Source organism: Podarcis filfolensis (assembly GCF_964270895.1).
Source record: "Podarcis filfolensis genome assembly, chromosome: 2".
Taxonomy (NCBI): domain Eukaryota; kingdom Metazoa; phylum Chordata; class Lepidosauria; order Squamata; family Lacertidae; genus Podarcis; species Podarcis filfolensis.
In genome coordinates, this window is record NC_139605.1 from 121,914,265 (window position 1) to 121,932,945 (window position 18,681).

An 18,681-nucleotide genomic window follows, 5' to 3' on the forward strand; every position below is an offset into this window, starting at 1 on the left:
GGGATTTCAAATTCAAAAAGGTTATTTAATTTGTAGAAGATCCCCACCCTCTTTTCCCTTATGTGTGATTAATTGAAAAAAATGCAATAAAATATGTTTAAAAGTCACTTTAAACACTAAAAGGGAGGAGGTTAACATCTAGCATAATTCACACCACAGAGCGCATCCTGAGGCAATGCTCAAGGTTCAATTGGAGTGCATTTGATCATGTAGTATCCACGTCCTGCCCATGCTGATCTCACTTCTGCCCATTTGAACTGGTTCTTTGTTCCTTCTTTTTTGGAGAGTCTTCTTGAACTTCCATTTTTATAAAGTGCAAAAACAGATGAAAAAGCTTAAAGCCACATCCTGAAAGATTGGGTAACCAAAGCCCCTGTTTTGCAAACAAGGCAAAATCCTTCCTCAAAACTGCTGGTCAATCAGAGGCAAGCACAGAAATGGAAGCTACAGAAACAGTTCCCCCAAGCCCTTCCTTCTCTTTACTCCTTTCCCCTGAAATATGAGAATAGCATTCAAATGACTATTCCCCAGATCCTGCTAACCTTCTTAAAGTGTGTATATGTGCGTTTCATAGGGACATCATAGAATCGTAGAGTTGGAAGGACCCCAAGGGCCATCTAGTCCAAACCCCTTCAATGAAGGGATCTCAGCTAAAGCATCCATGATAGACGGCCATCCAACCTCTGCTTAAAAATCTCCAAGGGAGGGAGTCCATTCCAGTGTTGAACAGCTCTTACTGTCAAAAAGCTTTTTCTGATGTTTAGTCGAATCCCCTTTCTTGTAACCTGAAGCCATTGGTTCGAGTCCTACTCTCCAGAGCGGGAGAAAACAATCTTGTTCCCTCTTCCATGCAACAGCCCTTGAGATATTTGAAGATGGCTCTCATGTCTCCTCTCAGTCTCCTCTTTTCCAGGCTAAACATACCCAGCTCCGTCAACAGTTCCTCATAAGGCTTGGTTTCCAGATATTTGATCATCTTGATTGACCTCTGCACATGTTCCAGCTTGCCAACATTCTTCTTAAATTGTGGTGCCCAGAACTGGACACAAAATAAACCTAGTATTCTGCTCCAACCAGCATTTAAACTGACTTTGGCTTTGCTTTTTTCCAAACAGGGCTAGGCCCCAGAATCTGTAAAGTCAACCTAAGAACATGTTTTCAGTGGCAGGACTCGCCTCCTCAAAGATGTGAATAATAAACGAGGAGAAGGCCTCTGGGTTGGCAAAGAGTGAATCTTCCTCACCATTAAGTAACAACAGCCTGCTACTTATGAAATTGGATTACAGATCAGGGACTAAGAAGCAAGCCGAAGGACCACTTCATCGAGCTGTTTCTTGATAACCATCATCTTACAGCTCTCCCAAGCTGACAACCTGTATCAGATATGCAAACTAGGATGGCCAGTGGCTAATACTCAAGATCCAAAAGCCAATCAGAAAAGAGGGCACCACATCAACTCAGGATAAAACACTTGTAAACATCAAACAACTCAACTCTCCAGGCTTTTAAAACAAATTTGTAATGGTGCAAGCTGGGAGGTGAGGATATTTCATTATTCTTAATTAAAACAAATTTAAAATCATTTTGATAAAAGACAGAGATATACAGCAAAAAGAAAAAAAGATCAGTCCATCAAAACACTCAAGTGACTGGCTGTTTTAACAATCAGATCCCACTCACCATCAAGGCACGTCTCAACAAGATATAATAATGGCCAAAGGCACTGTTGCCTAGACTGCTCCAACACAACTTTGTAGGCCCAAAATTACACCTGTGCAAGGAACCTAGGGTGCTCCCACATCAGCAGAAAGGCAAATGTCAACGTGGAATCACAGGCAAAGGGCACAGAACATTGAAGGGCACCAAAAACAGAAGCCCAAGGTAAACAAGAGTCCTGCAAAAGAAGAGCACCCAGGCAACACATGTTCTCAGATTTCCAGGTACTCTATGTCTGGGAACAAACGAAGGACAAACACCCCGCCAAGCGATATCTTAGAGGAGAGAGAGAATTACAAGCGAAACATTCACCCCAGAATCACTGTTTCTTATGGAAACCCCATCGCATTTGAAATGCCTCTGACGCAAGCAGCTTGCTGTAAGCCAGGAATAAGACTAGAAAGGTTTCAAATAATATACCATTATTTATTATTACTATGTATTATTACTATGTTGTAATAAAAATGAATTGTTACTGTTGTTATTATTATTATTATTATTCAGAATTGAATAATATCCTGCTCTGAAGAAGCAGTCATAAATTTTCTATAAATAAACAAAATTGTCTCTTAAAACCACTCACAGATCAATAATGCCTTAAGGGTATTTTAAGGTAAGTGGAATAATCATACACACTGAATGAAGACTTTGAACATATTTCATTATTTTTACCACAGCTATGTTAGTACTAGAGACACTGGGGAAATTCTCCCTAGCCAGATTACAAATCACCCTTCAGGGCCTCAGAAAAGCCACCTCAAATGAGACACAAGCTTTACAAACGGCAAAATTCTTAATGTGTGCAGATAAAAATCCAAGCCAGAGAAGAATCCCCAGCTTAGCGCCCACCCAACTTTGCTGACCTCTGCAAGAGCCACCCCCCTTCCTGTACACGCTGTGCTTGGCACACTTTCCCTTCCCATCTCTTTACATTAAGTAAAGGACAACAGGAGGAGGAACATGGTAAGAAGAAAATGAGGTTCCCTGCTTCCATCACCCTGGCTCTGGCCCCTGAGACACCGTGTAACTGCATGCCAGAGACAAGAAGGTATGCAACCCTCAGGAAAACCATATCTCTCGTGATCTCTAGCGTTCCACAGCATTACTGCTTACTGCATCCAAGATCAGGGCAAGAAAGAGAGAAGAAGCGGGCAAGAAATATCCTTCCTTCCATCTTGCCATTTGTCTCCACTACTGCCACTTAAAAGGTTTAAAAAAGAGGGGAGGGGGAGTGTGTTTAGGCAGCTGGAAGATGGCAGTGGATGGCTTTTCACTAACAGTGCAGAAGATGTCAGATAATCTGCAAACATCAGATAGTTCACTGATGTTTTAATTTGTAGGCAGAATCCCCTTTGGCCCATTCTAGATCAACTACTGAACAAGTCAAACTCTGGCACAGCAAAAGAGGGGGAGCATGGGATCAGGATGGTCATCAAACAACTTGGAACTAACGGAACCAAGCAAGGTTGTCATCACTGAGTTAGGGGCATGAATCTCAGGGAGAGAGGGCAGTAGCAAGAATCTTACATAATATTTGTGAGGTAGAGCTCTCCAGGGCTTGTTCCCCAATCTTTGGAAGTGGTGCAACATAGACATCAACCTCCTCAGATAATGCTGCAGAAATGAAAAAAGAAGGGGAGAGAGTAAAAATTAAAACCCCAATTTAAAATATTCTGTTTATCTTTGGACAGGAAACAATGGGCAGCACTGGAGGACAGTGTAAACCTGTTTTGTAACAAGTATATCTCCAGAGAAGGATTTCATGGAATGATGTATTCAAAATGATATATTTTGAGACAATTGTTGAAAATCATCACGTTGAGATGTCAATGCCCACATTACATTTCAACAGATACAGATTGCAAGTCTCACTCACTCTCACACATATAAACAGGTCAACTTGTACAATAGTTCTTTTTCTTTAAAAATAAATAAATCACACACTAAAAGTAGCCACTAGCCAAATTAGATAAGTATGTATTTAATTGGCCTGCTGTTCTATCCAAGGCAGCTAACAAAAATAGCTTAAAATGCCTGTCATAATAATTTTAAAAAATCAGCAACATAACACTTAATACAAATTTTATACAACGCCTTCAGCTTGAATGGATAATAAAACTGTTTTAGCTTACTGCTGGGGGGGAAAGAACATCTCTAGCAATGGAATTTCATAGCCTGGGCATCACCACTGAGAAGGCCCTGTCTCATGTCACAACACATCTGACATCAACAAGTGGGCAGGTTCAAATGGGAAAGGGTCAAAACAAATGGCAAGGGCTCTTGAAACTAAGTCCAGTGAGGAACAGTTGAAAGAGATGGGTATGTTTTAAATGGAAAACAGAATATTAAGGGGAGGTATAAGGGGAGCTGCATACAAATCTCTGAAAGGCTGCCATGCAGAAGATGTTGCTGATTTCCACTCTGCTATTCCAGAGGGCAGGACTAGAACCAACTGGTGGAAATTACAGGGAAGCTAATTTCAGCTAAACACAAGGGGAACATAATGGTTAGAACTGTCTGCTAGTCAGAGGCACCAGGTTGCCCCCAAGACTGGGAGGGGCCATTGCATGTCACGTGTGTGTGACATCATGTGAGCAGCATGCAAGCAGCATCGTGTTGTCTGGAGAAGGTCGACCGCTCTGAAGGAGTGAGCAGCTGAAGCTGCAACACGCATGACGTCGCACGCACATGACGCACCCTGGGCCCCCTTAACATTGAAGGGGGCCCACCACTTTCCAACAAAGATTGACGGGGCCAGAGACATGCCGGCCCCGTAGAGCTGAATCACCTGCTGACATAGAGGATGATGGGAAGTCCTCCAGAAGTATTAAAAAAAGAGGCTGGATAACTCTCTGTCAGCAATGTTCTAGTTACATCCCCAGTGAGCAAGGGTTTAGACTACATGATCTCTAATATCTCTTCACATTTTATCATACTATGAAATACTTTGGTCCCAGATCAAGTCCCTACCCAACACTTGCAACATAAACAAAATTAAGGCATTAAGAAGGCTGCGCTGGCATCCCTCCACTCTCCTATTCAACACAAAGTTGAACCAAAGCCACTCTGGAATTTGCTTTATGCTTGGTGGTCTTCGTTGATTAGTGTGTCTATACATAATGTGCAGCGTATTGTTTTTTAGATTTACTTTCTAAAATGTCATTTTCCCCTCCCTGTAATAAAAAAATAGCTGGAACATACATATGAAAGCAGTATTATTTAAAACCATGGGAGATTTTTTTTAAAAAATACTTTAAAATGGCAAGGTTTTTTTAAGGGCATGGGGGCACATGTTACAAGTTTTAAAAACCATTTAAAAATGGCCATTTTTATTTTAAAGGGCATGGTGGGAAAAGGTTTGTGCAATAATATGGGGGGAGAATTCCCCTACCAAGTTGTATTATTGGAAAACACTCCATTCCCAAAGATTCGGGAAAAAGTACTCTTTAAAATGACACCCTACAAGCTACAGTCTCAACCAACATAGACCCAAATGTAAGCATAAGCATTCCACCATACTGGACTAGGGAGGAAGCTAATGTGCAAGTTAAACCCAGGAGGTGGGCAAGTGGGGTTGAATGATCAGAAGGAGACCACAGTGAGAACATCTCTGAGTGTAGAAGTAAAGCTATTTTATTCATTTCATAAAATTTATATATCACTTGACTGCAAAAAACAAAAAAAAAACCTCAAAATGGTACCGTTAGTGAGTCCCCTCTCTAATCTTCAATTACCAGCTATGAAATGAATCACTGACCTAGTACGAATTCCTTCCTCCATTCTAAATTCACCGCACCTTTCTCAATCTCTAACAGCCTTAATGCAAGGACTTCATTTCCCTATGGTAACACAGATTTACAGCACACCAACACACCCCGAAAATTACACCCAGGCTGCACTACAGCCTTTCACATATATATTCTCATCTCCAACTTGGCTGTAAGAATTGGGGCCACGTTGCCTCTTGAGATTTGCAATGAACTGCACTGCAGTAACTGAACAGGAACCCAAATGCAGCCCAGGTCTGTATCTACAAAAGGTTCAAGAGGAGAGACCCAAAACTCTGAAAATGGTTGGGAGAGACTTGGGAAAGAGTGCTTAATGGGATGCGGGGGTGGTTCTTCATTATGCATCTTTCATTATAGATGAAGGTCTTTTTTACTGTTGTTAAAAAAGTAGTATTGCATTAAAAAAAACCCAGCATACAAAACCTGTATTAAGATAATAAGCAAGGGAAGGACAGCAAGCCACCAGGAAGGGACCATCTGTTAAACCCCAAATCTTTTGGGTTTCAGAGAGAGGAAAATACTGGTCATTTAACATAATAAAGAGATTTAATGGCAGGGAGAGGAAAGGTAAGTGGACATTTACGTCTTCTGCCCTACCTAACTTTTTATTTCTAAAACACAAATAAAAAGAGAACACTCACAGTAACCGTAGCTCAGACATAAACAATGGGCACACTGTGCTCACAAGAGATACTTGCAGATTAGAACTAATCATTAGTCTCCTATACTGCAGGCCAGCTCAGTTCCAGAATGGAGACAGAGTGGAGAAAGAAAGTTGCAGTTAAGTAATCGAGACAGTGTCTGCTGTGAATTCTGAAAAAATTAATGTATCATTGAGGGATGCTATCTCTTCTCCATGTGATGTGAAAAACAAAACAAAGCTATTCCATACTGCATGAAAATCTTCACTTGATTTTGTAACTCCAATTATCCTCAGCTGATTGGATGTTTCGCAGCTATAGCCATATCCCAACGCAAATTCTAGTCTAAATCGAGTACAGCTGTCCATCAAGGTGCCACAGATAGCCTCACAACAACAACAAACAAGTGGGTCCTGAGATTTTATGTCTAAATTCAATTCCTCAGACTGGTTAACAAAAGAAGCTGTGGGACAAAATTAATAGGTCCCTTAACCATTTTTCTGATGCCATGCACAATTTCACCAGGGTCCTAAATCTCCATCACACTTGAAGCGCATTTTCTTTAACATAAAGTGAGATTGAATAGAAACAAAAAATGGGGGGTGATTTTAATTTGTGCAGCTGAGAGCCTTCAAGGTCTTGTCCAGTGTTTCCCAAAGTGAGCAATACTGTCCAGGGGGGCGCTGGAACGATCCAGGGGGGCAGTACGGTGGTACATCGAGTTACAAACGCCTCAGGCTACAAACGCTTCAGGTTACAAACTCCGCTAACCTGGAAAAGTTACCTCAAGTTGAGAACTTTGCCCCAGGATGAGAATGGAAATCGTGTGCCAGCAGTGCAACGGCAGCAAGAGGCCCCATTAGCAAAAGCACGCCTCTAGTTAAGAACAGTTTCAGGTTAAGAACGGACCTCAGGAACGAATTAAGTTCGTAACTAGAGGTGCCACTGTAGTAGCCTTGGGTGCAGTTGGGGGCACTGAATAAAAATCAGGGGGCAGTGGAAGCATAAAGAAAGAAGAGAATTAAAACAACAACAACAACAACAACAACAACAACAACAACAACAACAACAACAACAACAACAGTTTGCGCATGTTTCATCTGTTGTATAATGACGCTTACCACCAGGCACCGTTGCAGGACAGAGACACCACCTCCCCGGTATCCGGTGGTCGTACTGGAGGCAAGGGGTTTTTCCGGGGTTGGGTGAACCCTTTCCAGGGGGAAGCTGAGTAATTTTTTCCCCCTGAAAAGGGGGTAGTAGGCCAAATAAGTTTGGGAACCTCTACTCTTGTCCAACACTTTTTGATCAATGATTTGTAATATAAGGTATACAATTTCTGGATATTTTTAGGGATCTGCCCCCTCTTCCACCTAACAAAATCCTTCTTACAAATTGATATTGTAGGGGGTCTTGAAGTTTATTGCTGTATTACAGGGTTTACATTCATATACATTATTTCAAACATAATGTAACTAATATGGAAGCCAGGCACCTCTCCATCTTCTATTCAGTTCTGGCACGGCTGTCACAGAGTCACTGAGCATTTAAGCCACATCATCTGCAGACAGCAAGTAGGCGTTCTTCACCCTCAACCTGCTAGCCTTGTACATATGGTGTTTAACATAAAGCCACTACCAGTACTAGAAAATGCAGCTCCTCTTAGTTTCTGTCGTTGACCCTGTAGCTTTAAGTGTCTCTGAAACTCTGGAGTTGCTGGGGGACCTGATAACTACGCAACACCCACACTCTATCTGTGTATTATTGGGTAATGTCAATGGCCCAAGGGAGGACTACTGGACTCTTCATCACCTCTCCTAAAACCCACAGACACCAGTTGGCACTGTGGTACATTAGGAGCCACACTGAAATATATGATCTGGAGAAGGAAAAGTTTTAAATACTTTAAAACACTATTCCAATTGGGTCCATTTCAAATCAGAGTTGCGAAACTGGTGGCCCTCCAGAACCTGCTGGATGACAACTCTCATTATTCCTGGCTGGAGCTGATGGGAGTTGGAGTCGAACAACATTTGGAAGACCAGGCGTCCCCCATCCCTAAATTTAAAGCACAGTTTTTAAAAGGAAGCAAATGTGCTTGCTAACGTTATCAAGATGCATTTGTCATTACAACCTCCAGTACTGTGACATTCCAGACAGAGTACGGTAAGTATTCAGTAAACCCCTGTAACTCAGTTCCCACATTCTAACAACTGGCTCTTTCTGAAGCACCATCAGAAGCCTGCCTGGAGGCAACAACCTGGATTGCTGCTTCTACGGTGCAATCCTGGGGGAAGACAAGGACCAAGATAAAATGTTTAAGACCTTTTAGAGTCCAGTCAGCATAATCAATTAACTTGGCAGAAATAGACTGTGGCTCTGCTTCACATGTCATCAGTCCAAACCACTCAGCTTCATACACTATAATACCCTGTGAAGTGACAGGGAACTGTGTTCTCACTGGAGCCCAGCTGTCAATTAATGAGGAAGACCAGTTGCTGGCTAGACTGAACCATTTGACCTGAAGTTAAGACCACCAAACTGATGCTGCCCTAGTGGGCAAAGCTGTTTCAACATTTCTGAGTGTGGTATGAATTCAGGTACAAGAGAACAGAGCTAAAGTTGCAAGTGACTCTGACGAGACTTGCCCCTCCTTGCTCCTACCCATCACACAGCTACCTCATTAACCAGTGAGGAGTGGAAGCACAGGGTCCTCAGATATATTTCTGCTTCTGGGAGGAAACAGGAAATTGGTGGTTGGAGCAATATACTGAGGGTGGTGAGAAGGACACGGGGTTTAAATTGGTCTCGCTACGTCATTGGAACTTACTACTGGATAAACATGCATAGGTTTACCAAGCACTGGGTCTAGATCAGTGGTGGTGAACCTGTGATCCCCCAGTAGTTGTTGATGGACTCCAACTCCCATCAACCTCAGCCAACATGGCCAATGGTCAGGGATGATGGGAGCTAGAGTCCAACCATTTCTGGAGGGCAGTCAGTTCACCACTCCTTGTTTAGAGGGTCAATTCCTATCTGTTCCAAGCATGGAGAAGCATGGGCGTGGGTTAGAGATATGAATTATTTGGTAGAAGAGCAAATCAGAACAAGGCCAAATGGGAATAAAGACCAGAGTTTGTTTGTTTGTTTTGCTCAGCCAATCAGGTGAGCCCCTCTTACCGAGTTTCAATAGGCCCCACAATGGCAGGAGAGATCTCCTAAAATCTGTTTTTTGGCTCTGTCATTCCAGCAGGTGAAACAGAGAGAAAGAGAAGCAGAGAGACCAGAGGTGTCTTTCAAAAGCAGGTCCTTAATAAGAAGATTCATTCCTAAAGAACAGAAATATTTAAAGGCCTATTGCATTTCAGCAAGCATCAACCTCAGGGTCAAGTGAAATCGGGTGTCTAACTCTTTTAAGCAAATGCTGGAGGGATGCCAGTGTAGTACAATGGTTAGGTTGACAGGGCCGTGAAGCAGGAAACAAGGAAAAAACAGTAAGCTACCTTGCAGTAGATAAGATAACAAAATCTTGGGATAAGTTATCCAAAAGGCTTTCAATACTCAAAAGAATGTGGGGAGCATGCAGCCCTCTGGATGATGGTAGACTTCAACCCCACATCAACCCAGATTACTGGCCATGCTGTCTGGGGCTGACAGGGGTTGGTAGTCCCAACAACATCTAGGGAGGCACAACTTCCCCATTCCTGCTCTAAAGCACCAAGTACAAATACAAGTTTTAGGCTCTTTCTTCAGATCCTTTCTCTAGGTCTAGAAGGTTGTTTTTCCAAGCCCAACCTTTGAAGAATTGTGGAGAAATTCTCTCTTTGAAAGAAAAAGCACATCAGCATTTTAGTCAGCAGTTATCTCACTTTAATTTGCCGCCAATGAATAATATTATCATAACACACTGAGCTTTTAGTTGCCCGTTTTTTAATGGAATAAATACTGTTCTTTTAGTACCAGCTGGAGGTTCAGCTCCTTTACTGTGATGCCCCTAACTCCACGCTTCTGTCTTATCAGCCAATTTAGTGACACTCACAAAGAAGGTGCGACTATAGATGCAGTTATCTGTATTCCTCTGCAAAGCTGAGAAAATATTTATTTTCCACTCAAATCAAAGAGCTCAAGGCAAGTCATAATCAAGGCTTTCTTTGAGCCAAGGCTCGACTGGCGTTAACACTGGAACTGATTTTCAGTGCTGGCTCAGCTCTGGAGCGAGAGCAAAGTGATGGAGAATAGAATAGCCTCTGAGCATCTTGAAAGTTCATTGAACTTCTCCTCAGTACCAAGTAACCACTAGAGCTCATCCACCTCAACAACAGCAACTGGGGCAAAGCTTGCCCACCTTCCCATTGTAATTATTTATTACACTGGCAATTTACAAAATAAAAACATTATATATAAAAACAGCATTAAAAATAAAATTTTATTTAAAGGTGTAAAAACTGAAACTGCAACCAGTGTCAGTTAAAAGCAGAGCACCCATATTCTAAGGCCCATTTAAAAATAGACAGGGAGAGAGCCATGCAAAACATCACAAGCAAGAGATTTCTAGAAGGCTGGAGCCACCACAGAACCAACACCATTACTTGCCCAGCTCTTGTAAGATCAACTAGTAGGCCTATATAACCAAACCATGGCCAAATGCATGCAAGTCACAGGGCTTTCAGCAACTCCCTTAGCTAAGAGGTAGTGTGGAAATTCAGATATGCTGTGTGTTGCTTTTAGAATCACAGAGGAAAGTTCGGGTTTCAAATCCCTGCTGGGTCATGAAGCTCACTAGTGGCCTTGGGTAAGCCATTATCTCTCAACCTAGCCTATCTAACGAAACTGACAGCAGCATTGGATTAAAAGAGATAAGTGTGTATTGCAACCAGTACTTTAAGTTAGTGCTCAAGTAGACAGAGACCTCTTTACATCTTTCTTGACATCTTTCCGCAGGGCCTGCAAGACAGAGCTGTTCCACCAGGCCTTTGGCCAGGGCACAGCCTGACTCCCTCCCTCGGCAATCTTCGCGGAGCTCTGGCCCAATGGTTGCCAGTGGCTTGAATTAATTAATTTTATAATGAATGATTTTAGAGTGTTGTTTGTGCTGTACTTTTGTACTGTTTTATTGTTGTTAGCCGCCCTGAGCCCGGCTTCAGCTGGGGAGGGCGGGATATAAATAAAATTTATTATTATTATTTAATGCAGGAGCCAATCAACTGACTGAAGGGGATTCGGTGGGGTTGTATTAAGTAGGACAGGATTTGTTAAAGAGGATGAGGTGTTAGAAAGGGTGTGCTTCTGAGTTAACCTGGGAGAACTGCCGAAAACCTTGGAGAGTTGCTGCCACTCAGATTAGTAGGCAATACAGGGCTAGATCATAGAATTTTAGAGTTGGAAGGTATCCCCAATGGTCATCTAAGTCCAACCTTCTGAAATGCAGGAATCACAGGTGGACAGTAGCTTGATGAGCTGCTTCCTACAACAAAGCATCATGTGCCCAAACTAACCTGAGCCCTTTAGAAAAGGCTGGGCTACTGAACATACTCTCATAAACTAACCCACAATGAAGCTGCAATGGCTTCACATTGATCTGTCCTGATCTGGCAACCCCATAATCATATAATTTTTGCTCTTTTTTTTAAGGGAGAACTATTTCTAGGTCACAACAACAATAACAGAGCTATGCTCTGACTCCTCAGACTTTTATCGGACAGGGCTGTGGGCTCTTTACAGCAGTAATAGGAAGCAGCATTTATAGCACCAGCAGTTAAAAGCAAACCCACACAACGTACTTTTACTGCACCAGCCTCCCATTATTTATGGCTCACAGTCCAGACGCAGATTAAAACTTCCTCCAGGGACGTGCCTGCATCATGCAATAAAGCAATTTCAACATTGTGGATTAATAGGCAATTCATCTCTCAGCAGCTGAGTCACTGGGCAGGGCTCGAGGATGCAGTCAGAGAGCTGGTGCTGGCCCTTGGGAGCAAAGTGATTAATCAGAGGTTGGAGAGACAGAGAACCTGGATCAGCCCTACTGTGAGGGCTGATTAAAGGGCCAATGGCTAGAGACAAAGCCCATTACCAGAAGAGCCAGAGAGTCCAATCCACTCGCTTTTTGGGAAAGGGGGAGAGGGTTCAGGTGGAGTTATAAAGCCCCTGGAAAGAACAGAGAACCTTTGAAGAATGCAGCACACAGACAGAAATGCCGCTTAAGGGGAAGGCAACTCTTGTCAATCTGTTTTCCATAAACATGTACACTAACAAAGGATGCCCCCAAAGGAGATACATGTTACCAAAATGTCCATCTCAAGAAAGAAAATGGCTTTGGCAGGGCAGCACTTAAAAGCAGGCTTTCCCTAATTGCCGTTACTGTCGTCCATAACCTGAAGAAGATTTATTGCTCAGAGGGATACAATCCAAAAGAGGTGCCTCTGACACCCCTCCCATAACCACAAGCCCCTCTGCTCACATTCTGTTGCAACAGCACTCTGGAACGGGGCAGCAAAGAGAACTGCATTTTCTGATTTGCAGAGGTTGCTTGCAAAATAATGATTTGACAGCAAATGTAAGTCTGAATCTCCAGGAATAAGACTCTGCAAGAACAGCACATTCCAAACATTTCCCCATCTGGAAATCCCACATGTATAAGACCAGATTGTGTACAGCAGGAGTAGAGAATTTCAGGCGCAGGGGCCGAAGACAGCCCTTTAACACTCTCTGTCCAGCCCTCGGGACTCTCCTAGGCCAAAGCCACCCCACCGCCACAACCCCTGCCAGTTTTGCTCTCTGCTTTTTTGAGTGGTTTTGCCTGGCTACAATGTGTTTTCAAACTGTGATCATGCTTTTTGCATGTCTGGGTGGAAGATGGGAGAGATGTAAGTGGGTGTGGGCATGTGGAAACCCCTTGATTTTTGTGCAGCTGAATGAATTATAGCCTACTGTAAGGTAAGAGTCATATTAATTGCTCCACCCACTTGTGCCTCTGGCCACACACATATTTTTTTTCTCTCACCACATCCACCTCTGGCTTGCTGGCCCCAGAAGATTGCCTGTAGCAGAATGCAGTCCTCAAGCTGAAAATGGGTTTTCCACCCATGGGTCTACTAACACAGCAATAGCTTCCAGGAGACATGAAACATTACTTCTTTCTGCAAGCTAAGAAAGAGAAGGAGCTCGGAGGCTTGTAAAAATGATGCAGAATGCCATCAATGTTTTACACCCCGTAGGAACTTCTCCAGTTATCTACCCTCCCCCCCTTTCTACAAGCAAGCAGAAGAACTCCTGCTGCTGAAAGGTACAATGGGATAAACTGAAATCGCCAGTGAAATATCCACCAAAAATGTTAAATATAGGCCTGCTGTAACTCTCATTTCAAATAAAGCAGCTTTTTCTCCCCTGCTCAACATCTGGCAGGAAAATTGACTTAGCAGCTGGGTGAAATGAGACTATATGGCTCAAGCTGGGATAGCATGTGCACCCAGAATGGGGCATTAGTTGGATACAATCCCACAGAACCAAGTGTGCTATGTTATACTCAAGTGTGGATCCACCAAAATTAACGGGCATGACTAATTTAGGTCCATAAGATTCAATGTGTCCATTAGTAGGGTACAACCTTGGGGGGCAACCCCCCAATCAAGTAAAACAATAGAAATAATTAACTAACTGACCAATCATGTCGGTTCTGCCCCCCCAACAGAAATCCTGGCTAAGCCCATGTGTACAACCCAAAATGTTCCAATCCACCTGCTACTCTGTGGGGCTTCAAACTCCAGGGAACATTGATTAGAAGATGAAGAACCAGGTTTTAATATGTTGCCTTCTGAAAATTGTATTGGAAAGGCAACCCAATAAAATAAAACTCACCCAAGATCCCCCCCCCCCAACAACTCTTAATTGCCCCCTCACACCAACACACTTCCAAAATATACAGCTGAGTTTTCAGGCCCTGCACCATCAATTCCTGTAGTACAATTTGCATACAAATATAGACATGTGAGACTCTTCAATAAATTAAAAGACTGCCATCCTACATCAAGAAACCATCAGTGATCTTAATTCTGCATTCGACAGCTCTGACTCTCCAGATACAATGCAGAACAAAGGAGTCCCAAGACGAGTAGGTGATGCTTATGATTTCAAGCTGCTAACCACCAAATCTCAAATTCCTTCACTGTGTTTGTGCTGTAATGACTCCTCTTTGTATCAGGGGTTGAGAACTGGAGCTGCCCAGTGGGATGGATCCCTCGGTTCCCACACCCCTGGAAAGACACTTTGGCAGGTGGGGGGGGATCCCACCCACCCCGTCAACAATCTGACATAGGGTCATTTTTTTCCATGCTAAAAAAGAAAAGCCTAGCCTAGCAACAGGGCTTGAAATTACTGCTGATCAGTTGATTAGCACTGATTTGAAACTCAGATTTGGGCTGGGATCAGCTGTACTACACAGAGTTCCCCAGGGGAAGTGAGCAGTACAGTCAATACCAGTAGGCTTGAAGTTACCACCTATAGGCACAAACTTCAAGTCCTGCTTTCTGCAGCGGCTGGCTGTGCTATGGGGAACTCCCCAGCACAGTCAATCCCAGTGGGCTTGCTCACACCATAGTGCCTAGAGCATGAGACTCCTCATCTCAGGGTCTTGGGTTCGCGCCCCATGTCGGGCAAAAGATTCCTGCATTGTAGGGGAGGTTGGACTTGGTGACTCTCGTGGTTCCTTCCAACTCTAGAATTCTATTATTATCTCTACTTGCCTCATATGACATCAGGTGTAGGGCAGGTGGGCATGGTATGGGGAAAACAGCCTCGTGGATCAAATTGGAACACTGCACAGGGCCCCATGCTCAGTTGATATCCCAATGCAATGGTGATACAACACTGTTGTATGGGGACTGAGAATGAAACGGTATGATCCTCAGAACAGAGGATGTGAATCTCCAAAGGAGGAATTCAGTGTCATACAATACCTATCATTCCATCAGGGCGAACATTTTGATTTGCCACGCTCAACAATCTCATCTCTCCTCCCTCCGTGTGCTGCTCAAGGGACTCTCCCAATTCCCTTTCCAAGACAATTTCGAGGGCACAGGGGGAGAGGGAAAGTCTCACTGTGTAAGCCAAAGTCCTTGTGCAGAGCTTATGCTGTCAGGACTTATTAGCAGAATTCCACCCCAAGGCTCAAACTATGGAATACCAGCAAAGCTACCTCCTTGAACTGCTCAGTTCAAACTTAACAATCCTGGTCAAACAAATGTTGCTTTGCTGAATCAGGAGCACACTGCATGCTCCTCTTTCCCCTCTCTTGCCTTCCTTAACACCATATAATACTTCCGTAAAACTGTCTCAAAACCACTTTCTGTGATGTCCAACATAGTTTAATAGGCTGGATCAAAGGGGTCACTCAGAACATACTCCCTTGGTTTGAACATCTCAGGAAACTGGCTTAAGATACAATGTAGAATGGAAATAAGGTGCACAAGAGTAAAAAGGAAGAGCACATGGACACAGACGCTCACATCTGAACTGACACATTCACCAACTCAATCAACACATCAGCTCCAAAAGCAAGATGCCCATCCTAGCTGCTTCAAAAGAAGACAGCATTGATAAGAAAGTACCTCACTCCTAAAAGGTTAAGGAGTCTGAGGACTACAACTCTGGGTAGGAAATGGTACTGACTAATCACAAGTTAGAAAGAAGCTCATAAGCATCTCACATAGCCTGAGTTTTTGTTTTTTGTTTTCCCTAAATCAACACTGCTCTTTTCTTCCTTTAAAAGGTTACAGATACAGGGAGGAATGTGCAACGGAAATGTCTTTGTAATGTATCCCAAAAAGAACACTGTGCTCTACTCCCTCCATCCCCAAGAGAAAATGAATCCTGATAAAAATCATCTCCTTCGCATGCATGCAGGCATATTCTTTCTTTGTTTCTTTCTTTCTTTCTTTCTTTCTTTCTTTCTTTCTTTCTTTCTTTCTTTCTCTTACCCACACTCACACACATGCCTTTAAACCTTCTTCCATAAAGGTTTATGTCTGCTGAAAGAGTGGAGTGAAGTCTGTAGCTAAAGGATGCTACCAGAGACCAGTTAAAGTCTTTAAAGCATACACTTTTGTGGCTTTCTTCTAAAGTTACATACGTTTACATAAAAAATAAGTATGTGAAAAGGAATTTGCTCTCCTAGTTCATTAATACTCATGTGAGCCAGAAATGGAGACCTAAACAGGGACCTAAAACAGACAGTGACTTGTTCAAACTGCAATCCTATACACACCAGGGGATAAGACCCATTGAACTCAGTGTGGTTCAGCTTAGCCATGCACAGGATTGCTCTGTCAGTGCTGATTCTGGTAACTGTAAGATTTCACAGTGATATCCCACAGGAATGAACAGAGGGTGATGTGAATTGCACTCAGCAGGCATTAGGGTGTGGTTTGGGAAGAAGAACTGAAACAAACAAAATCATAGCCCCAAGAATTCATAGAGATATTTCACAGTGGGCCTACAAACAAGCTATTACATCCATGGTTCATATGCAAACCCTGATACCCTGTTATTTCTTCTTCTTCAGGGGGTTGTCTGCTTACTTCTGAAGGTCAAGTTATAACTCTGCCTGAGGAGAAGAAAGGTTACCATTCTTGATATATCGTAGTAACTCAGCAGTTGTACCACTTTGTGGGCACATTCCCTTGCAGGAGTTACTATCAGCAATGTGATGACCTCACTGCTATCACACAGTTTATCATCAATGCCCAAGATGATTCCTCAATTTTCTCCTTCAGAGTAAGTGGGAAAGTCTTTTTAAAAAGTCAGATAGTCAGGAAGAGGATTAAGGAGACTGATGAGCTTATCATGAACAAGTTTAAAATACAACTTGACAAGGCATAAGAAGTCCTTTGAACATACTCTTCAGTGGAACAGAGGAAGGCATTTTAAGGACCAAGAGCCCAAAGATAAAGCTGGAAAGGTACAAATTAGAAACTAAGGCATCGTTTCTTCCAAATGAGAGGACAGGAAGTGAAGGGCAGGAATAGATTCCACATCATTTCTGCTCTTAGATCAAGATTTGCTATTCTGAAAAACAACAACTCTCTTTTAGCTGATTATTCTACAGCCTTTTAAATGTGTCTGTGGGAAGTGGGGATTATTGTTTTGCTGCTTTGTTTTACTTATTTACTTGCTTTTATCCTGTATTTTATTTTGTGAGCCATCCTGAGATCTTATGATGAAGGGCGGCTTACAACACATAAATCTTAATAATTAAATAAAATAAACAACCACCTGACTTTTAGAAGACATCTGAAGGCAACCCTGTATCGAAAAATTTTTAATGTCTAATGTTTTACAATTTTTTTATGTGTTGTAAGCCACCCAGAGTGGCTGGGGAAACCCAGCCAGATGGGCAGGGTATAAATAATAAAATTATTATCATCATCATTATCAGCATCGCTATTATTTTAAGAACAACAACAGTTTTTAAAAACTTAGGCGCCATCTGCACTATACCTTTAAAGCTGCATCTTGCCATTTTAAACAATCATAGCTTCCTCAAGGATTTCTGGGAACTGTTGCTTGCTAAGGATAATGAAAGATACTAATTTAAATATATAATGCAGATGGGGCCTTACTGTAATAATGCAAGTAATTACCTTCTTTTTGTCTTCCAGGAACAGGATGTCAACCAGCATGGTTGCAGTGAACATGTAACAGAGATCAATGGAATGGCCACAGCCAGTGTTAGAAACTGAGATATGAAAGCAAGGAGCTAAATGGCACCTTAAACCTAGGTTATGGGCTCTGCTATGGAGTATCTAGGTGTGCTTTTTTATAACAAGAATACAAAGCTGAAAATGAATGAACTGCAGCTAAAATCTTATGTTCATTTTTCACATGGTCTAGTCCTCATCTGAAGACTGCAAAAAACAAAGCCACACTTCACCTATCCCGCCCCCCTAATATTCTTATGAGGGTTCCTTCTCCAGTCTTCAGAGAGTGGCTGGAAGTGGGGTGGCAGGAAAAGGTCCTCCTTCCTGCTGGAAGCAGCAGTGGCAATTTTAATCTGAAATCTTAGACTCAGTACTGCGCCCAGAGCTCAGAAACGTCTCGCGTTAATGAAATTCCCTGTTGCAAAACGTGCCCAGAACAATGGGAGTTTCGAACGCTGGCCACTGCTCACTGACAGACCACATGCTTTACATGAAAAAGGCCCCAGTCTCAATCCATGGGATCTTCAGGTATGGCTAGGAAATAGAAAGCCCTGGAGAGCCACTGCCAGTCACTTGACCTTGTTGAGCTAGACAGGCCAACGGCCTGACTTGCGATAAGAGTTAAACATTAGCAAGTGTCAAAGAAGAGTGAGCCAACGTTCCAAGTTGCAGTTAACTCTTTCTCAGCAAACACACAAGCTTCATAGACTTGGCAGAGTGTGGGGCCTAATAAGCACAGCAACTCAACCTCCCTTAGGTCTTTCCCCATGAAACAGTTGCTGAGACTGAAAGTCCCCCCCCCTTCCCACAGGTGTATAAGCCCCCTCTTCTCCAGGGCTTTTC

At 42.8% G+C, this 18,681-nt stretch overlaps 1 protein-coding gene across 12 annotated transcripts in view; it reads right to left on the reverse strand.

Annotated features, from left to right (window-relative positions):
• LRP1 (LDL receptor related protein 1) overlaps window positions 1-18,681 on the reverse strand; it is a 312,513-nt gene that overhangs the window by 250,448 nt on the left and 43,384 nt on the right. For 6 of the 12 annotated variants that reach the window (XM_083599704.1, XM_083599712.1, XM_083599709.1 and 3 more), the window contains one exon: window positions 3,244-3,330. The exons of the other annotated variants lie outside the window; for them this stretch is intronic. In XM_083599704.1, the coding sequence (XP_083455830.1) occupies window positions 3,244-3,330 (87 nt within the window). The remainder of the gene's footprint in view (window positions 1-3,243; window positions 3,331-18,681) is intronic. 12 annotated transcript variants of the gene reach the window in all.